The sequence below is a fragment of the Festucalex cinctus genome, chromosome 17 (genome assembly GCF_051991245.1).
Source record: "Festucalex cinctus isolate MCC-2025b chromosome 17, RoL_Fcin_1.0, whole genome shotgun sequence".
NCBI lineage: Eukaryota > Metazoa > Chordata > Actinopteri > Syngnathiformes > Syngnathidae > Festucalex > Festucalex cinctus.
This window is the reverse complement of record NC_135427.1, coordinates 19,013,430-19,036,125: the sequence shown is the minus strand read 5'-3', so window position 1 is coordinate 19,036,125 and position 22,696 is coordinate 19,013,430. Positions and strand designations below refer to the sequence as shown.

General features: G+C 38.4%; 1 protein-coding gene and 1 long non-coding RNA gene across 4 annotated transcripts; both read right to left on the bottom strand.

The window, feature by feature from the left end:
- Positions 1-599: 599 nt before the first annotated feature.
- sap30bp (SAP30 binding protein) lies at positions 600-19,048 on the bottom strand. 3 transcript variants are annotated; one of them, XM_077502439.1, is made up of 10 exons: positions 18,915-19,048; positions 17,558-17,676; positions 16,230-16,328; positions 10,808-10,847; positions 7,164-7,252; positions 2,981-3,072; positions 2,761-2,873; positions 2,631-2,689; positions 2,137-2,230; positions 600-1,142 (listed from the first exon to the last, which is right to left on the bottom strand). In XM_077502439.1, the coding sequence occupies exons 1-10, from the start codon at positions 19,009-19,011 to the stop codon at positions 964-966; spliced, it is 981 nt and encodes a 326-aa protein (XP_077358565.1). In that variant the 5' UTR covers positions 19,012-19,048; the 3' UTR covers positions 600-963. The 3 variants fall into 3 exon arrangements, with proteins under 3 accessions (XP_077358565.1, XP_077358566.1, XP_077358568.1); XM_077502440.1 differs by having other exon boundaries at positions 16,278-16,328; XM_077502442.1 differs by lacking the exon at positions 16,230-16,328.
- A 1,439-nt stretch (positions 19,049-20,487) lies between these two features.
- On the bottom strand, positions 20,488-21,275 carry LOC144005276 (uncharacterized). The gene is made up of 2 exons (XR_013279530.1): positions 21,036-21,275; positions 20,488-20,849 (listed from the first exon to the last, which is right to left on the bottom strand). It is a non-coding gene; the product is annotated as an uncharacterized LOC144005276 (long non-coding RNA).
- Positions 21,276-22,696: the final 1,421 nt, after the last annotated feature.

The window sequence follows — 22,696 nt, the reverse complement described above, 5'->3', positions numbered from 1 at the left end:
TATTAGAACATATTTGCTGCTCATTGAATATAGAATGATTTAGATGACTCACAATCAGAGGGGCCACTTCTGAAGTACATTACACGGAACTTGATGAGCACAATCACAGACCCCTTTAACTTTTTAACTTTTTGTCACATTTCAATCTGCAAAGATATAAAATTACATTTTTTTTTGGTTAAAAATCAACACCAAGTGGGACACAATAATGAAGTGGAATGAAATTCATAAACTTTTTTTTTTCTTTCCCAAAACAAATAACTAAAAAGTACATGAGAAATTATTCACCCCCTTTTCTCTCAGTGCAGCCAACAACACCAGTAAGTTCCCTGTTGATTTCTGAATGATCCGGTGTTGTTCTAAATGACCGATGATGATCAATAAAATGTCACCTGTGTGTAATCGAGCCTCAGAATAAATGCAGCTGCTGTGTTAAAAGAATATTGGGGAGCAAACAGCATCATGAAGACCAAGGGACACAACATTCTCTCATTAGTGGTCATAAATTTGTATATTAATAGCTATTGTCTACACATCTTTAAAAATGTAGTTTCTGATTGCGAGAAAGTACATCATGTTTGTTAGAATGACATCACAACAGGAATTGCACTGTTTATTCACCGTATCAGAAACAATATTTACAATTGTAGAAAAAAAAAATCTTCGCGAAAAGCCTTTCACGAGAAAGATGCATGCTCCTGCACCAGAACACCATGCCTAAATTCTCACTTACAGTTACGTCACCTCACTGCTGCCAACATGCTAAAACCAAAATGACGTGCAGCAGAAGAATGAAGAGTTGCGCTGAGTTCTTGAGTTCATCCTTACGATAAATCGCAGTTTACAATCCCAGAGAAAGAAGGAAGTTTAGTCTATTAAAAAAACAGTCCATGTGTCCCCTCCCTTCACGTATGCACCAACGAGCACAGGACCGCTCGGACGTGCCAGCTTTCCATCACCTGTTCACTGCTTGGCTTTCTTTACGATGGTGCCCACCGCAGATATAACGGTGGTCTTGGTGCCGCTGGCTGTGGTGGTCACGGACACTACGGCCGGCAAGGTGGCCGTGGTGGTGATGAGCGTGGGCTGGGCCAGGGTCACTGGGATGGCTGAGTCCCACTTGCTCTTCCTCTTCTGAGCATCTGCTGAGGCAAGTCACAGTTGGAGTGTTGCATTTTTTTTTAAAGCAATCTAAAATAGGGGTGTCAAAATTAGTGTTAATTTTGAGTTCATTTAAAGTTCCTTTAACGCCACTATTTTTTATTTTTTTTTTTAATGGACGATTCATGAAAGATGCTTACTTGTAAAGCCATTACAAGTAGTCCTCGTTACGAACATTCGCAAATACAAAGGCTGACTAATGTCCATAAATGCTGTATTTTGCTTGCAAGTTAATATTTAGGTGCACACCACATCATACATTACAGTACAGTAAAAAAATTATAACATTTCATTTTGAAACAAACTGTAATGTGATGCGATTTACTAACAAATTTGGCTTACAAACAACCTCTAGGAACCCATTGTGTTTGTAAGTTGAGGTCTACCTGTACTGGAGAAATTCCAGTCGCAATGCAGCAGACATGCCCATGTAAAGATTTTGCAGTAATATATTTAATAATAGTGCATATAGTTGTGGAGACTAGGATCAATTTGTATTTTACAATTTAAAAAAATGTGTAGAATTTCACAAGTTACTTCATGTTAAAGATTTTGATAGCGCTTAATATGAAAAGAAAAATGCACTGACTGAGCTCTCACCGTCTTATAAATGCAATTATGCCATCTAGTGCCAGAAAATGACCTCAACACAAAACAATATCACACTCGAATCTTACAATATAGTAAATATTTTTAATTTTAATGAAATTTTATGAATTATGAAATTACTGCATCAATTGCTAAAAGATGCAGCCATATTTCTATTAGTTTTTTTCAAATTATGTTAAGAGAAAAATTAAAACTTAGGAAAAATACTTTATAGTACATTTTACATTATGAAGAGATAAAATTTGTGATTAATCGTGAGTTAACTATTGAAGTCATGCAATTAATTACAATTAAAATTTTAATCACCTGGCCCCCCTAATAAAAAAAATGAACAATCGTTAATTCGACTGAAAGATGTTTGTTTACCTGTAGATGTAGTGGTTGTGCTGCTGCTGTTTGTGGTTGAAGCTGATGTGCTGGATGGGTTGGTACCCTTCTTGGTACCTGTGACAAACTCGATCTGTACAAAAGCACATCCAGTTTGAGTATATTTGAATTTTGCTGGTGATGTTTGATTAGAAACATTGCAATCTGGAGCCACTGACATGATATTGCTTGAGGGTACAAGCGGTATTTAACAAAGCTTTACATTCCAATTTTATTCTTGACACTCTCTTATTTTAACCTGCATACCTTTGAGTACATTACAAAACAAAGAACATAGCAGGGTACTACATGTTCACTCTAGTTTCCTTTCTGACTAATATGCAGCTGCTGGAATGATGTTGTCGGTACTGATGACAGCTATATGTGTAACGAAGTTCTGCCTGTGCATTCTTTATGAAACGCAATTTATTAATTTTTTTGGTAGGGGTGGTTACTTGAGACAGTAAGCTTATGTCTCTAAACTTAAGCCTCACCTTGGTCCGCTCCTTTTTGGCTTTTTCCAGCTTGTCCATCTCCACTTTCTGTGCTTTAGCTGAGAAGGAGTTGAATGCATTTGTGAGTGGTGGTCACAAAGAGACGCTGAGTGAGAAAAAAAAAACATACCAAGAGCTTCATAGTAGGACTCTTCTGACCAGCCGTGAGGATCGAACATATCTTTTGGGTAGTTAGTGCCCAGTTCATCTATACTGCAGAACTGAATGAGCTTCTCGTAAATACTAGAACAAAAAAAGAAAAAAAATAGACATAATTTATTGTGTACGTTTGTGGAAGAGATTTTTCTCTATCTCAAACCAGATCACCCAGTTGTAGCCAATGTGCATACCTTGGATTTCGGAATTCTTTTTTCTTCTGAATGAGGATGTTGGTGTCAAAATCTCCATGGAGTTTCCTTTCGTACAGCTTGTGGATCTTCTCCTGTTGCGACAAGAACGTCCAGATGATGTCAATTGACCACCAAAACAAAAACACCCACTAGACATATGGCCAGTGCTATAAAAAGCAAAAGGTCATTACAAATTGTTTTTCGACAAGCCTCTGTGGGTTGACCAATGTGCTGAGAGCTTCATGAGTGATAAATAAGAACTACCATAAAAAGGAAACCATTCAATAACAGAATGCTGATGCAACAAGAGCAACAATTTCCTCCGGATTCTCCTTCGAAAGACCAGATTCTCTGTACTTATTCAACATTGACTGACATCAATTGAAGACTAAATTAGAGATAGACTGACGTTTTTTTTTTTTTTAATCCTAACCCAAAAAGGGAAAACATTGATATAAAAATAACTAACTAACTAAATAACTAACTAACTAACTAAATAAATAAATAAATAAATACATGGAGCTGCATGAATATTTTTTTTGCCTCTGAGGAGTCCACTCACTGTCCCACTCTGGTTTTCTCTGCGGGAACAGAGCAGCCCACTAGGCCAGGATGCTCTCGCGCACCCTTGGCCTCTCCCCCTGATTCATCTGAACATTCAGAGGGTCCTTCTGGAGGGTAACAATTGTTGCTGGTGGCCCCTCTTTGGCAAGCCCAGACTTGGTTCAGTCTCCTCCGCAGTCTCTGATCCTCCGAACTGTGGCCTCTGCCCAGCCGGTTGGATCTGTTGTCCCAACAGCGGGGTTCGGATTTGGCATCCCGATCCCCGTCGGCTCAGGCTGTGTGTCTGGTCGCTGAGGGTCAAGACTGATTGCTGACTGAGTGCTCGTCTTCTGTAGTTAAGCATACGATCCTTCATGCCAGGGCTCCGTCCACTCGTTCGCTGTATGCCAAAAGGTGGAAGTTGTTTACAGAGTGGTGTGCTGGCTGCGGGATGGATCCCAAAACGTGCCCTATTCCTACGGTTTTAGAATTCCTTCAATCTGTTTTTGATAAGGAATGTTTCGCTTCTACGAACCAAGTTGATGTGGCAGCCATTTTCGGCCTGCCATATTGCTATGGATGGCAAGTCTGTGGGTTGCCAGAGCATCGTGCCCTCCTTCCTCAGGGGTGCCCTTCACCTTCGTTTCAGGAACCCGTCTCGGGTTCGGTCGGCCTGGGACCTTCGCTTGGTGCTCGACGCACTGTGCAGGTCCCCTTTCGAGCCGTGGGCCAAAGTGGAACTTCGATGGTTGCCACGCAAGACAGCGTTTTGTACTTGCGATAGCATCCGCTAAGCGGGTGGTGGAGCTCCACGCTCTACCCGTTATCCCCGAGTGCCTTTATTGGCACCTCAACGGGGCAGGGGTCCCATTGTGTCCAAATGCTGCTTTTGTTCCCAAAGTTTTGTCTGGCTCTCAAGCCAACCTCCCTATTCGTCTCGCTCGTTTTACTTCTCCGTCGACGGATGGGGATGCCGCTCCACGTCTTTGTCGTCCTGTGAGGGTACATTTCCCCCCCGCTTTTCACTCAGAGCCCTCGTGTTGATTTGCGTGAGAAGGTTCTGAGAGACGGGATTATGGTTATTATCCTTTGTTTTTATATATATACTAGGGGTGTGAATTGCCTCGTATCTGACGATTCGATTCGTATCACGATTCACAGATCACGATTCGATTCGATACCGATTAATCCCGATACGAATTTATAAGTCGATTGTTGCAATTTTTTTTTATTCAAATTTAGAAAATACTAATCAGTAAACTTGTACCGTCTAAGATTTGTATGAAAATGTATTATTTATTTATCTGAAACTTTCAGTCTCATACAGGTTGTAATCTATTTCATGTTTGAACAGCATTGAAATAAAATATTAAGGCTTAATGTTCCATTAATATAACATTCTTACCTGCTTAAGGTGTGAACCCTAACCCGAAGTAAGACATTTTGTTGAATATTTTTCCATTAAAAATGGAACTTTAAAAATCGATTCAGCCGCCTATCGAATCGATTCGAGAATTGTGCGATGTAGTATCGCGATATATTGCCGAATCGTTTTTTATATTAGGAAACACCCCTAATATATACATAAGGATCACGTCAGCCGGAACGGTGGACATGTCCATTTATGAATTATTTTCTCGAGTGACGCATGTAGGATTTCCGTGCTGTTTTCAGCACCACGACCAAGCGGACGTTCGGGACTCATAGAACCATAGTTAGATTCGTAACTATTGTTCAGCTCATCACCAGTAGTATTGATTGATTGTTTTTCCACTTCAAAACAGGAACAGGAAATAGCGAAAAGTGACAACAATGATTGAGAATTATAATTGGCTGGATACCGCAGAGCAATGTGAAAGTAGAGATATCCAATAGCAATAGCTGGCAGGAACACAGTAGCAAGTTCCTGCCCACTAGTTATTATTCGAAGGAAAACAAGGTTTGCCATTGTCCCAGCAGTTTATGGGGCGGGATGAGGGCTGGCTCACTGGATGCAGCAGACAGATCCTCCCTTACAAGAAGCTGATTTCACAATAATTCTCCAACCTTAGGGAATTTTGACGAAAGCATGCCAACGACATGAACAAAGATAGCTACAAACTGTTTAAAATTATGTGTTTATAAAAAAAAAAAAAAAAAAAAAAAAAAAAAAAAAAAAAAAAAAAGTCTCATTTTAGGACTTTTGGAATTCTCCATTGTGAAAAAAAAAAAAAAAAAAAAAAAAAAAAGACATGGCAAGTGAAAACAAGTCCAAAATGTCTCCACTCATCTTCACTGCAAAAAAAACAATGTTGACGAAATTATCTGTCAAGCAGCCAGGAAGTAATGTGCTCGCAGATAAGAACCACAGCATGAAATTTGAGAACTGTCAAGATAATTTGGAAGCATTACGACTATAATTGTTTCACATTTGTCGGTGAATGAGGCTTTTTTTTTAGATTAATAGCCTAACTGTCGGCTTTCATATCTCATACAGTGCACATCTGAAATCCAGCTAAGCTCAAGATAGCAACCAGGAATTGTTTTCCTTGTGAGTTCAGGGCACGATTGGAAAAGATACACTCTTGCAATTGCGAAATGGCAAAAGAATAAAATTATTCCACATAGAGAACATGTTAGTAACACTGAAGCATTTTTGATTGTGTGTGCCCCGAGGCCACGGATACCCAGGCAATACTGGTGAAAGTGAATCATTAATTTACCGGTTAGGTGTGGCAAGGGAAGCCTTGCGGGCATCAAGTTGAGCTGTTCACTTACTAAATCTGCCTTGTGTCCCGACCTGCCTCTGCGCCTTACAGAACAAATCTTTTCGCACGCTCTGAATTTATGTAGACACCAGAATTTTACCCCAGAGGCAAACGCAAAGTTATTTACCTGACTTGGAAGCTGACAGTGCTAACACAATGATGACTAGTTCAATTTCCAGCCCAACTAAAACTGCATTGCTGGCATATATTGCAATTTGAAATGAAAAAAAATGATGCTGTGAAAGATTCTGGAGGAGCAGTGAACTTTTGTGTTTTTCAACATCCCAGCAGTCAGTGGAAGTGATACAGCGCAATAAATCAAGACTATAGAATGCAGAATGCGCTTTGAGGGTCAATTTTCTCTTGTGTCTATCTTTTGCTAGCCTTTCAAGGAGCAGGCCAAATTGGAATTCTTTAGCCGTTCAAATTAGCATTCTTGACCTGTCACCTTCAGGGCTATAAACAGTTGTGGCAGGCTAGATGTCATCAGGTCAAGCCAAAGTACCGGTAGACTTTTCTTCAATTATTTACAACAATTCTTAAGACGATGTTTTTATTTTAACTCCAAAGTGTAGCTTGCATAAGAGGCATGTATTGACTGCTGCCGAAGCAGCCAGAGCCAAGTATTCAGCTTTGAGCAGGACAGTTTTATTACCTGCAACCTATGAGGTGTGCACATAAAACACACACAAGATTCTATTCCAGCGGGATGGTGATCTCAGAATTACACAAGCCTGGTACATCAACAACAGTCTCTCCTCTGGTCTGACCGAAAACAATATCCTGTCCTTGATAGTGATATATCATATTATTTAGGTTCATGTTTGAATAAAGAGAGCAGCAAAGCAATGAGAGCTTATTAATTCTGGGATTAACTTTGGAGGAGTGGCTACCTGTAGGTGGCTGGAGCAGCGTCCCGGGGGCTCGGGTGGAATCCTGATCTCATCAGGTGACATGTTTCTCACCTTCTCTGAGAAGAGAGCTGTGGAGAAGAATGAAATTTAATATGAGCCCAATTCTCCGCTTGCAGTGTACAACATGTTTTGCAGTGTTAATTCAACGTTTAAAGAGTTAAACTTAACACTGTCTAAGTGCATTTGGTCCTAGCAGAATTGGTGTCAAGCTAACTCTTTCTACAGTGTTAAAATTTCACTGTCTGAGCAAAGTTTTAAAAATGAAGGGTCATAATGTTTGGAACTCTTCATGTCAGAAATTCATTCACTTCAGCCCTGTAGATAAAGTAAGCTGAATTGGACACAGTGTGAGTTAAAAGATCAAGGAGTGTCCGCTGTTGGAGCTGAAAGACAAGGGAGGCTCCTTCTCTACCTCCATCATTCCCTTTGGAACCATCATGTTTTGCTTTTGCTGGGCCTTCTCTGACATTACGCCAGACATTCCGCCATCACACCATCAACCAGACACATGGTTTTTACTTTGACGCTTATTCAGGTGTCTCATACTCTGAACGAGTGTTGCAAACGGTGTGTTGTGTGTGAGTGCATAAGCAGGAACTTTTCCCGACATGCAAGACAAGTTAAAACTTGACTGGACATTTGAGGATCATTTACCCAAATAGCTGACTTTTAGCTCAGCAAGCTGAATATATTTGCTTTTTAAAGCATACTTAGGAATTAGGGCTACACATCGGAAAAATATCGATATCGCGATATTGCAATAAGTTTCATATGGAATTTTATGTTTTAACCTTAATTTGACCAGTCAGCCGCTAACTAAAATGTGCACCGCCATCCAATCGTTGAACTTTATCGAGAGGTAATTACATTTAACTAAGAATATATTGAGTTTGCTTATTTTGCTGCATGAAAAAAAAACAATTCTTTATTTGCATTCCCACATATGATTTTGTGATTTTTATTCTTCACACTTTTTTTTTTGCCGTGTAACAACTCCCACACAATACTTCCGATTTACACTGTTCAAATTTCAACTTGCATAAAAAAACTCATGCCTCCCGGGGTATATATATCGTCTGAATCCACATTACTTACTTTCCCCCCATTCATTTTCAATGGGGCAGACATTGAACTTTTTCCAAGTATCACTTTTCACACCCACTTCCATACATATAAACGTATCATCATTACCATGTGTGTGCTGGCATAGTTGGCAAAGTGCATTGTCCAGTAACCAGGAGGTCATAATTTCATAATTTATCTCTAATATTACTTCATAAGCATTCCACATGCATTCAAATCTTAGCATTCAGCTTCCAGCATTTCCACGCAATTTCTCCAGAAATTGCACTGTCTAGTTAGATAATATAAATGTTTTCTCTTTAGGTACATGTTAAATCTCGCAATAATATCAATATCGCTATATTCTTCAACTATATCACATAATGTGATACAACAAGGCATCGTGCCTGTTTTATTTATGTCTTGTGTAAAAATCAATGGTCTGGAAGTGATATACTGTCTGTATATATAATTTGCACTGTGCCAAAGTTGAACTTTGTGCTTCTACATACAGGAGGGATGCCATTGCATACAGATGAATGTTTTCCAGCCCCTATGTCGTTTACCTCGGTCTACTGCTCAAGCGTGAATTCAGACTCCCACGTATCAGTACAGACTTGCCACCAAGGTCTCGCCGCGTGTCAGAGACGGCGCAACATCTCCCCTCGATAGTGATAGTAAAACCTCGCCCACTTTTTTACAAAGAGAGGCGGGGCAGCTGTTTGGATGCATAACTAATGCTATGCGAGCTCGCACACATTTCATGACAAGAAATATGCAAGCAGTTATTGAGCCTTGTTTTTTGGCCAAGGGCAAGTCCAGTGGATAAAGATAAACAATCTTACACACTGTCAGACAATTTAACATTGTAGCTAAATCAAGGTTTCAGCCTTGTGGAAGTCATAAGATTAGTAGCGTTAATTAATTAATGAAGAATTTTAATTCTATATAAAGGAAAACTGATAAACCTTTGGAAGTAAAAATCAACCACAATCAGGATGGCTATAAAATGCATTAATCAGCATACATCCAGTAAATAATAATCTGTTTTACAACTGCCATCTGTTCTGCTGGAAACAGCCAGAAAGTCAAAATCTGTGCCCTGCGGTTCTCTTCGGACAGTGGCACAATGCACGTCCCTTCAGCGAGTAGACAAAGAGCTGTCTTCAGCCTGCTGACAGGAGGCGCACTGTGACATTTACTGTCAGACAACAACAGAGGAGCCGAGCGCTGCTGCTGGAATGCCAAGTGTCCAGTTATGAGTCACGCTCAGACCCCCGCATAACACTGATGCCAATGGAGTCATCTTGAAAACAAAAGCATGCCGCATTTCCTCTTGTTGATAAATCTAATGAGGCTTAGAGGTCAGTGAAGTGGATGAGCTTTTTGAGTCATGACACAAGCGGAAACATTGAATTGCTTAGTCATTCTTTTTTCTGATTAGATTAATCAGCTCGTGAGTCTTTTAGCCGACATTTAAATGAAAGGTGCAGTTAATGATGGCCTCAAGCTCGGGGCCAGAATCAACAAATAGCTGAGTGGGAACGCTGTGTGCTCTGCAGGGCGAATAAAACGCCACTCCTTGTATCACTCATTTCCTGCCTGATATCATACATACACACACCTGCACGGGTCAGTGATTACTCACGAAGCGTTGCCAACTCCTGTGTTCGACCTTCATGACCCATCTTTCAAACGGCGGACAAAGAACCTTTTAGAACTCAATGTGAGTCCAGTTAGTGTTTCACACATTGACTGCACCCAAATGTCACTGAAACTATTAAGGGGCTATTCTTTCTTTTTCTGACAAATACAACTCATGTTGAATTTTGAAGGTGTGGTGTAGAATTACAAAAAGATTCTTGGGCCATGAAAGATGACCGGTCATCCTGGCATGTCATTTATGAAAACTATTTCTACAACTTCCACTCATTTGCTCATCTTCGTATGAAAACGTTCTTTTAAATATTGCCAAGGTCCCAAAAACATATTTAAACGTTTGTTTTCTCATGCTAAACCATACAAGAAGGCGTTGATGCAACCTCTGACCTGAAGAGGTCGCTTAAGGCAATGGTAGTTATTTAAAAAAAAAAAAAAAAAAAAAAAAAAAAAAAAAAAAAAAAAACAGCCAGCACGTGGCAACAGAGGATAAGAGATCAACCAGGGCCATGTTGCAACAAGCGCTTTGTGCCATTTTTTTTATTATTATTATTATTTTTTATTATTAACAACAGATTTGTGAATAATGATTAAACTTAGCTATATTCTAATGATAATTGCTGCAAAACGGAAACGGATAAAAATATACTACAAACAAATAGAAATATAATCTTTCATTCGGTAGGTTTCATGTTTTTATAGTAATAGAACACAATATTCTGTGGACCTTGCAAAATCAGTCAAAATCCAGTAATACAGCCAGGAGCGAAAGGGGTTGCGTCAGTGAAAATGGCTGAGAGTGCATGAGTTAATGTACATATGCTTTACCCGAATTTGTTCTCAACAAAATTTCCACTGATGCAAGGTGAAAGATAAACATTTCTGTGTGTGTTTACACTTACCAACAAGCTCATTTGGATCCTTTGTTTCTACTTCTGATGTCTATGGAAAAAGCAAAAGAAGACAAACATTTCACTTCGTTAGCTCTATTCTGCACTGGATATTCTAACATGGTAGATGTATGTTAAAACAGCACCTGTGAAAGCCACCAAGGTTATCTTGATGTTACAGTTGTCAAAATTAACCAATTAATCAACACTAATCGATTATCAAATTCAGTGACAACTATTTTGACAATCAAGTAACCGTTCAGAGCCGTTGTTTAAGGGTCGTTCCACACCAAATCACCAGGTGGATTTAACCAAGCAGATTTTGACGTGAATGGAACCATGTACTTGTTGATCGTGATGCCATAACGCTAAAACTCAAATTTAGATCAGTCGGAGAAGGTGTTTGGGAGCTACGGCCCGCTGAATTTTGACATTTTTGGTAAAAAAATATTCAACTTTCAATGAATATCTGAGTGTACGAATAATGACTCCTTACTGCTGCTAAGCAAAAAAATAAAAAAATAAGTAAAAAAAAAAATAAAATTAATCAAATTCAAATTTTCATCTCTGAAACTTTAGTATGTTTTAGAGAATATATGCGGCTGTGAGATTGCATTGCAATCTTCACAGATTTGGAATCCTTGTTCATTTCCCTTTCCAACAATACCTGGTTAGTGAAGATTGACCCAGCAGTTGCTAAGGGTTCGAAGTAAGGCAGCCACACCCCTTTTTGCCAAAAATGTCAATTGTCCAAACTTGGCAGACTGTAAATCCCAAACCGCAGCTGCGATTTACTTGAAAGGAGAGATTTAGCGTTGTGAGATTACTATCATGTATACTACGTTTTATTAAAATCACCATCTGTTTAGTGATTCTTTTGTGTGTGTGTGTGTGTCTGATTTCTGATTCTTATTTCAATTATTCATTGATTTCTGTAGTCCTTCATGAAAAGCAGACTGATTATCTTTTGTGTTTAATTAAAACAGGACATTTGAAAACATTTGCAAATGGTTTTGTAATATGATTGCATGCAAGATAAAGTTATCAGATTACTTACAAATATTTGACAACAACAGCTGTAGCTACCAGATACAATGAATAACATGAGGTTGTGAAAACAGACGCATACAGTTTTGTTTTGTTTTTTTAAATGAAATCCTTGGTTTGGCAAAAGGTGGAGTCTTTCCCAACTTCTAAAGTATGCTGCATGTTGTGCCAGCATTGACTGCATAACAGGTTGAGCACAAAAGGAACAGTGCTGTTATTCACCGGCATCACGTTGTTCACTTAGCAACTACGCGGGCACATCAAAGCATTGTCCTGACTGTAGCCAACTCGCATAGCCTAACAGGAGGGTGGCAAATAGAAAAACATGCAGGCACGGCAAACCTGTGAGGATAATAAACTAGGTAGCACCTGAAGTTTGACACTGAAGAATCCAAGGATTTCTAGTCCACTTGTCCTAATCTGAGATTTGGTGCCAAGTGTTCGCGTACACTGAACGGACATCTTTTAAATTGCTTTTCGGATAAAAATGATCTGAACTCTTTTAAGGTACCGAAATGACACGAGTAAAGTTTATACATTAACTTTGCTTCAAAGTGTTGCTGACAACAAAACCCCTCAATAAAAAGGTGGGGATTTTTTCATCTCTATAAAAGATGTTTGGTTCATATGACAGGAAGTGTGGAAAACAAAACACAATGGATAAAATAAAGCTGCTGTATATGCTCCAAAATCATATCACAAATTGACAATAGCATCTATGTGAGTTCCGTGTTGAAGACAATGTATTCTACAGGGCATCCTCCATTTATTTAAATGATATATTTTACTATATACAGATTTCAAGTACTATTAAAAAAAATAATAATAATTTGAATGTTACAGTCGTAAATTTGTAGATATTAGGGGTGTTAAAAAAAATCGATTCGGCGATATATCGCGATACTACATCGCGCGATTCTCGAATCGATTCAATAATCGGCAGAATCGATTTTTTTTTATTTTTTATTTTTTTATTTTTTTTTTTTTTATTTATTTATTTTTTTTTAGGATTCACACCTTGAGCATGGAAGAATGTTATATGAACGGCACATTAAGCCTTAATATTTTTATTTTAATGCTGTTCAAATGTGAAACAGATTGCAAACTGTTTGTGTACAGTGGCTCACGGTTATAAGCCTCAAGTTTTAGATAAATATATTCATACAAATCTTACAGTGTACATGTACAAATTTACTGATAGTATTTTCTAAATTTGAATGGAAAAAAATCGCAACAATCGACTTATAAATTCGTATCGGGATTAATCGGTATCGAATCGTGACCATTCGTATCGGGATTAATCGGTATCGAATCGAATCGTGACCTGTGAATCGTGATACGAATCGAATCGTCAGGTACTAGGCAATTCACACCCCTAGTAGATATATATATTTTTTTTTTTAATTTTTCCAACATTTTTAATTAGAGTTTTAAAAACATAATTTGATTGTATTTGCTGCCCCTGGGTTCCACCTTAAGAAAACATGTTTTGTCCTTTCATTGCTATGTGGATGACGGTCAGATCAGATGTATGACCTACTGAGGAAAAACTGACGCTTTAAGGCCCCTTTTGTTCTGCCTGGAGGTAGTCAAGGCATGGATGAGACCTTAATTTCTTGAACTTCAATAAAAAGAAAACAGAATCTATGGAGTTTAGTTAATCATATATTTTTGTGTTATTTTTGTTTTACCCGTTTTTATTGCATGACAGATTTTTACTCTATTTTAACTCACTTTATATGCAACAATGGTTGTTTTAAAGATCTTTCTAAGTGATTTGAGTTGAATCTTTATCTGTTATTTTTTGAAGATTTTTAATTAGAAGTATTCAAAATGCTGAAAATCTTTCACGTGCTGTGAGAAATTGATTTTTTATTTTTATTTTTTAAAGGACTTTTCCATGTGGTGTGTATGTATTGTGTTGTACATTTGCTGTTCACTCCAAGAACGTAAGATTGCTACTCAACCGAATTATGCTAAAATCACACATCTGGTTGCATGTTAGATTTAAAAATAAATAGAACATCTTGTCAAAATGCAGTCAAATGTAAAATAAATACTGTACATTTAACCAGACACCCTCAAAAATACTTATGAGAACAATATTTTGGCGGTCACAGTATGGTCTGCTGGACTGCAAAGTCATGACAAATGCTTGTGCTTCACTTCTGGTCTATGATAAGCTGATTTATGCTATCTAATAAAAATCCATTACTGCAATTGGCTGGCGACCATTCCAGAGATTACCTGGCTTCTGGCCCAAAGTCAGCTGGGATAGGCTCCAGCTCACCTGTGACCATAATGAGGACAAGCGATTGAGAAATTGGATGGATGGATGGATGGATGGATGGATGGATGGATGGATGGATGGATGGATGGATGGATGGACGGTGCAGTTAAAATGCACAAACGTTGACTCCATCATTTCCATAAGAAGCAAACAGCTCGAACAATAGCACCACTGGGGTGGCATGACATCTCTACGCTCATTACTGCAATTGGCTGGCGACCATTCCAGAGATTACCTGGCTTCTGGCCCAAAGTCAGCTGGGATAGGCTCCAGCTCACCTGTGACCATAATGAGGACAAGCGATTGAGAAATTGGATGGATGGATGGATGGATGGATGGATGGATGGACGGTGCAGTTAAAATGCACAAACGTTGACTCCATCATTTCCATAAGAAGCAAACAGCTCGAACAATAGCACCACTGGGGTGGCATGACATCTCTACGCTCTGAGTGATACTTCTAAAGTGGAAGCACACCAGAAAGAGGCAAGTATATCCCAACTGCAACAAATCAAATACAATTGTTACCCAATTTCCCATTAAAAAAAAGAAAACAAAACAAAAAAAACAGTCATGGTGTGTACTACGTTTGTTTCAGAGCAGGTACTTACAGTCGTGATGACTGTATATCATTGGAGGGCAGCTTATTGCTCTGCGTCAGGGAGAGGTAGGAGGAAAAAGATTGGGTAGAACACCATTTTTAGGCAAGGGGAGGGCTGTGTTTTTGCAGTTAAAATATAAAATTTCTGCCAAATACTGTGTTATTATACAGTTTTTAGTATGCTTTAAAAGGAAATAGGGGTGGTGGGATTCAATTTACGAGTACTTGAAACACCTACGTGGAAAACCCATTTATTCTGCCTTCCACTATACATTAGGGATGTAACGATAACGGCGATATCGCAATATTAAAACTGCCACAAAATATCGTCGTCGTTGTTATGTCACGATATTAAAAGCAGCACATCTGTTCAAAAAAGTCGGGTTGATTTCCATTTGTGAAGTTCTAGCACCCTCTGGTGGCTAGTTTTTTGTTTGTTTGTTTTTTAATTTAGTGCAGTTAAATTTTTACAAGACATGTTTTGGCCCTTCTAATTTTAAAATCCACGCTAGTGGTCAGATGACAGGAAACCTAATATGCTTGTGAACCGAGTCAATATGTGGAGGAGCTCAATGTGTGCTTGCATTGGCAAGTAAGTGCCTCAATATATATTTATATATTTTTATATATAATACTTATATTTTTATATTTTTCATTGCTGTAATGTACAAAAGCAGAATACAGTGTGTCTTTTAGTCTGCAGTTTTATTGGTTTAAATGTGTATGTAAGGTTTGGATACTCATCTACAATTACCGGTATATCCTTTGATTTATAGCTTGACTACACTTCCTAGGGAATGCGGACATGTCGGTGCATGCAATATCGAGAAATGTCATTTTGACACACAGGATTTTGAGTAATGTAATAAAACAAATGGTTGCAGACTTGCAGTCTTCCCTCATATTGAAGCCAAATGATTTAATGTACTTATTGATTAACAATAAGTTTATTAGTTGGAGCCCTGTATTTGTCCAAAAGCATTTTCATAACAAAATTTTATCCAAATCGACAGCAATATGATCGAACAGTCGCGATGCAACCCTACTATGAAGGTAAATATTTGAATGAAAAACACTTCTTGGCCATAAATCCATTGGAAATCAAATGAAAAATAGTAAGTATGGATTTTTTTCCAAACTGCAAGTGCAGCTATCTTTTAAATGGCCGACATCCCATGTACCAATGGGACACTATTTGAAAATATGTATGCCACTATAGCACTTACATTTCATTACAAATTGCTGAAAACTGAGCACACATAAATCTAACAAATAAGTGATCTGTATCAAACAAGTGTTGCAGCACAAACACACCCTCTATGAAGAGCAACTTCATCCATCCACCCATTTGAAGATACACAGAATTACCTCGTTATCTTACTGAATGAAGAATCATCAAAAATGAGAAGCCCCACAGCACCATCTAGTGCGCGAAAATATTTATCACGTGCAAGTGCCACCCAGTAGTCATCAATCATGATTGAATCAGGCGTAACCTTTTTGTTCAATTCAGTCCTGCCCACCGTAGGTGGATGCTCAAATACCTCAACTTCATCTGCGTCCCTTCCCTCGTCAGACTCGTCATTCGTCATTTCCTATGAAAACAAAAATGCAGGAGTTAACACTTTAATGACCCAACGGTGAAAGAGAGCAGGAGGGAAACTGAGCAGCTGCATTGATCGGATGAGATAATCACTCCTGAAAGGTTCTACAACTTGCACCCACAAACCATTTACAATTAATGTAAGACTTTGTTTGGGATGTGAAACATGTTTATGATGTAATGTCCAGAGTTTTAACATGTTTTTCTTGGATCTCTACCAACATAAATGGGGAAATGCACAGTACTACTACGATATACAGTGTATATTTTCTATATTGGTACAGAAGCTATGGGAAGTTACATGCTCCCAGTCTGTAGGGGAACTTAGTCCAGCCTTATTCATCTCAAGATAACATTTCTACCAAAACCAAAACCACATCCATAAACTAGTCTTCATAGAGGAGGCTGACAAGCAGCTACTTACACAGACACACAAAAAAATATGCAGCAGTCATGATCTCATGGACACTCTTTCTAGTACTAGATTTAATGTGACAAACATTTTTATCAATCACAAGCTGCTTGTAACGGTTGAGTTTCCCAAGATCCAAAAGGTGCATGAGATTCAGCAATGACGTGATTGCATCCAAAAGAAACGTTTTATTTATTTATTTATTTTATTTTAACTTTCCCAGTTTAATAATCAAAACACAGCTGGCCTCGACTTTTCTCTGCCCATTCCTGTAAAAAAAACAAAAACAAAACAAAACAAAGTTGACAATAATTCTCGCTCCTCGTTAGGGTTCCCGTTGATGACATTTCACGTCAATGGCTTTTCCACATTAGGGTCGGGGCCTGTGTAGGAGCCTATCACACAGACCTGACCTTGGGCAAGAAGAGGGATACACTCTGGACTGGTCGTCAGCGAATCACATCGCATCACACGTAAAAACAAACCAACACTCAAATTCACCCCTACAGAAAATTTGGTGTCTTCAATGAATGCATGCACGCATGATTTTGGAACATGGGAGGAAGTGAATGAATTCCTCTCTGGATTCTTCAGTTCAATCAGTTTGGCGCACATTTAATGACCATTTCTGGCCATTTTGGCAAAATTTGCCATGAAAATAATATAAATACTATTCAAACCAATAAGGCCCAATTTTTGTGCCATCATCACTCAGACATGATCCTTTGGTTGCATCCATTTTGCCAACAAAATCACCAGCTGGATATATTTGACAAGCCAGACAGTGAAATCAGAATTTGAATATTTACCGAGTTACTTTCTCTGCTGTCTTCATTTTCAGACTCCTTTTCAACAGCATCCTCAGTCCGATTGAGTTCATCCTCGCCATAGCCAAACACAAGACCTCCTGTCCCAGCATGCTCCTCTTCTGATGGACAGAAAGAGACACCAGAAGGACAACAACCGGTCAGAGGAAGGAAACTCTTGGGGTTAGACACAAAGATGACCTGTTCAACTGGATGCACAGCACCACACTGCCCCGAAGAGGCCAAAGCGTGCAAGAACACCCCATATTTCTTTTCATTTGCTATTTTTGTAATGTACAGTATTTATTTTTAGTACTTATTTTACTTTCTCGCTTCACTTTTAAGTCATATTTAAAGCTAAGTTTTCAAAGAGGATTCAATAAATGTTCCTACATACACTATTCTATAAAATTCAAGAATACAAATAACCAAGGACTATTTTTTTGTCATACAAAATATAATCCCTGTGGCAGCAGGTTAGTTTAGGGTTGTGCAATTAATCAAAATTACATTAGAATTTCAATTATTACACTCGACACACAAAAATCGGCATTATCGTTAAAATAAAATTTCCGCAAACTTGCATAATTATAGTGTTTCACAGAAATGTATTTAATATATTTTTATTTTTGTTTTAATATATTTAATATTTTTACGTTTAGAACAATCATGATTGTTCTAATCATGATTTCAATTATTACCAAATTAATCGTGACGTGATAAATATTTTCTTCATAATCGAGCAGCCCTAGACTAGCCTAGCCTAGGCTTAAAAAATAAAAATAAAAAATAACAAATTAAAATAAATATGATAAAGAGGGTAATGTAATGCTCCCGTTTGAAAATGAAGAATGAAAAATGCAAGAGGCTTGAATTTCACATTATATTTTTAAGATTTTTATACTTGACAAAGAGAATAGTTTTCTAGATAAAATATAGTGTTCAATATGAAGGGAGGAATGGGAACACAATACATTGCACCAACAAAATATTATTAGAATTTATAATTTAGTGACGATAAGCGGTTTAGATAATGAATGAATTCATTTTATATTTCTGACAGAAATCATTAGGTACGTCGTGTTGTATTTATTTTACGCAACGTGAATGACGTAATCAATGATACGCCAGAGCGGGTTATTTTTTTTAATTATTTGATTACTTGGGGAAATGATACATTCCACATTGTAAAAATGTCTATATTCTCTTATATTATTAGCAGGGAATAAGAGAATAATTCCGTCTTCTTGAACTGCACTGTAGGCTAGCAAGCTGCTAATTTAGCTACCACATAAAACTCGAGCGTGTAACAACAGAATACAATGTCGTAGCCCTTAATCTGAAACACATGTGTCTCTACCTATCTCTTCTGGTTCGGGGTCAGAGTCGTCAGGCTCCGAATCGTCCCCATAGGCCGCCAAAGAGGAAAGAAGTGCACTCTTTTTACCACTCGCCATCTTTTCGTGAATGGCGCCTCGCAGCCCGGCGCAGACACTGATCTGAATATATGACTGGATAGCCGATAGGCAAAGACTTTTGAAGCCACGAGGCCGCCATATTGCTCCTCCCATGAAACGTTTCTCGGCATACGCTCCTATACATTTCATTTATTACAGTATCAAAATTGGAGAACATTTGAGACAGTGCTTAGTAGAAACAGTTCGATATATGATGCTTTAAATTTGTTGAACATAAAGAGGACTTCAGATATTTTATAACTTGCCTTAAATACATGTATCAATTATATGCTTAATGATGTTTACAAGAGGAAACTCCATCCATCCATCCATCCATCCATCCATCCATCCATCCATCCATCCATCCATCCATCCATTTTCTCGACCGCTTATTCCTCACAAGGGTCGCGGGGGGTGCTGGAGCCTATCTCAGCTGGCTTTGGGCAGTAGGCAGGGTACACCCTGAACTGGTTGCCAGCCAATCGCAGGGCACACAGAGACGAACAACCATCCACACTCACAAGCACACCTATGGACAATTCGGAACGCCCAATTAACCTGCCATGCATGTCTTTGGAATGTGGGAGGAAACCGGAGAACCCGGAGAAGACCCAAGCAGGCACGTGGAGAACATGCAAACTCCACCCAGGAAAGGCAGAGCCTGGACCCGAACCCAAGTCCTCAGTACTGGGAGGCGGACGTGCAAACCACTCATTTACCGTGCCGCCCCAGGAGGAAACTAAACTTGTATATATTTTTATTATTAAGGAATTATAACTGTAATTCAACAAAAGATGCCTCTGCCAAATCTACTAGTGGGGTCTTTCTTTGCTATAAAAGAAAACGGGGGTCTTCAAAGCAGCACATAGGCTACCGTCCACTTGTTCTTTTATTTATTTATTTATTATTTACTTGTTCAAAAATAATGACTATCAAGCCACAAACCCCGCACTTTATATTTCTCTTCTCAGATGGGAGGCGCATGATGGCCGCCCTGTCGCTTCAACGGCTTACACGGGCGTGTATGGGCTATCGGCTAGCCAGTCATATATTCAGATCAGTGGCGCAGACAAAAAGCGTCATTATGATGTTATGACGTCAGTTCCAGTGAACTCTGGGAAATGTTGTTATACGGCTATTCAGCGCAATTTCAACTCCAAATACCTTAGTTATGTATTATCCATCCATCCATCCATCCATCCATCCATCCATCCATCCATCCATCCATACACAATATAGGTTTATTCTGCCACTGATTACGTTTGTGCAGTAGTACTGTTATCACAATTGCCTTACATATCAGTTCAGTCTGTAACATAGTGCATATGCATTTTGCCAAGCAATAACCAAAACAAACAAGTGATATTATGTTTTGATCTATGTATTCTAGTATGTTAGCTCTTTTATCAACCAAAGAGAATCAGCAAAGGGCTACTGACTTTAGTTCGTGTGCGACATTTACTGTTAAGACAGTGATAAACAGAAGTCAAATTTATTCTGTAGAAATTTTCAAATGATTTTGCAGAATACCCTTGAAAAAAAGTCTTGGTCCAGATTCCACCACATTCTTCCAAATATAATATCTCTCATATGTCTATATCACTCCATATTTCATCTTTCTCTGCTGCTGCGACTTCTTCTTCTGCATCTTCTTCGGAGCCTCCTGTCCTGAGGCCGGGTTACGGCAGCATCCGTACAGCAGAGCAAAGACAATCAGAGATAGTGCTCCCAGTACAAACACCACCATGACCACGAACCCCCCCAGCGCCCATGGCTCTTGATGCAAACGCAGCAGGAACCATTCTATCCAGTCGTCGGGTTGCTGCTCTCCTTGTACGCTGCACAAAGTGATAAAGCTAGTGTGAGAAAGAAAGTGCATATTGTACTGGATATGCAGAGCAATAGTTCCCACTAATAACAGACGAATAACAACAATTCTGCATTGAAACCGGTCATACTTTTAAAGCTGCTGATGCTGAAAAGTAAACTATTGTCACCAAACACATTCCAGTTCAAAAACTCACCTCTCCACAGCCATGTCCTACTAAATGGTTCTCTCACAGCTCAGTGAGTTTGAACAAAGTGACCATAGCAGATGTCAATGGGGAGTTTAGAAAGGGACCCTCTTCATCCAGCAGCAGCAGCAGAAGCCCTAAAACTATTTGAATATCGACAAAATGTTGCGTTTTCCCGAATCAGCATGCACGCAGGGAAGTGTAGGCCTCAAGCGTTTCCAACGGGCGCTCTTGTGTGAACATGGTGACACAAAAGCAACAGGAGTTAATGTTTACACAAAATATTGACTGGTGAAGCCAAAAGAGGAAGCTGATCATAAACCCCGCCTATGACATAGCTGTTTTATATTGAATCCATGCTGACTATATTCAGAATGTTTAGCATTTTAAGAGATTCAAATCTTGACTCTTGCCTTCCTGTGTGGAGTTACTGTACCTTGATATATGATATACCGGAATTTAGCTTTTAAAATAACATTTCGTTACACACAAAATTCTGGATTTGACAATTCAGTTGAGTTCCTTACCAGAAATCACTCAGTCTCACTTCTTGACCAGCAGAGGGCACTGTCACTTCACTAAGCATCACATTACTGCGGATTTATACTTTTCAAACAAAACTCCTTGAAGCGTTGTCATTTTTATAAAATGTACACAAATATCTAATTTAATGCCGAAAAGTAAAGTTTTATGAAAATTAAATTAATACACATGGCTTCTTTTTAGTTTAAATAATGGCTTTGTGACCACAATGGCTTAAAATTACAATTCATTACGCTCAATAGTAGAAAAAGAAATACAATGGAACCTCAAACGTTGACTGACCTGAAAGCTCCTGAGGTCCACAATTTATTTGGAAAACATTTGTATTTTCCCCAAGCCTAAAAACTAAACTAAACTAAAATCTTAATTCCCGGAATGGATTATTTTTATTATTTCCTTTAGGACAACGTTTTTAGAACATATAAAGCAAGGTCGAGCACAACTCATGATCCAATTGACTGTAAAGCTGCAACTATAGGCCTACTGGCCATTTTAAGATAGAGTTTGCATATTTTGAAACTTTTATCAGATCGGCGTTATAGTGGCGGTTGACATTTAAATTCATTGAACATATCATCTGCTTCCTATTTTACCAGAAAGATGCTGTGCATTTATCAATATCAAGAACGGAGTAGGTTTCATTAACTCGCCAATTACGGTCTTCCTAAGAACATTTCAATATTTTGATCACGCACAAATAATTGTATGCCAAGCCTAAACATATTAGTAATGCGTCATCTTCTGAAGAAATAATCTTTTTGTGTGGCAAAGTGTGTCTGTATTGTTACATTCTACAAGTGGAAGCAAGCAGGACAATTCGAGTTAGGAGAGCAATATTGGATTATTGTGACTTTCAAAATAGTTTATTAATAGAAAATAGTTGTAAAACACTCATATATCATTATGTTCATGTGAGCTTATAAAATACAAGAATAAATTTTGCGTTTATGACATTTCTCGTATTCACGTAGAATGTACAATATGATACAAGATAACAAAAGGGAATTTGCACTCAAAACATGTACCTTAGGAGGAATATACTACAACTTATACATCTGCACATCTAAGATAATTATTAAAACCTCCTCTTAAAATGAAAATAATTAATTTCCTCAATCAGCATCTAT

Excerpts from the sequence above, each read along its gene's own strand:
- sap30bp (XM_077502439.1), bottom strand. The coding sequence starts at position 19,011 with ATGGCGAGTGGTAAAAAGAGTGCACTTCTTTCCTCTTTGGCGGCCTAT. Across the intron at positions 10,848-16,229 it reads GGACTGAATTGAACAAAAAG|ACATCAGAAGTAGAAACAAA; the intron begins GTTACGCCTGAT and ends CTTTTTCCATAG. Across the intron at positions 2,690-2,760 it reads GTCCTACTATGAAGCTCTTG|CTAAAGCACAGAAAGTGGAG; the intron begins GTATGTTTTTTT and ends ACTCCTTCTCAG.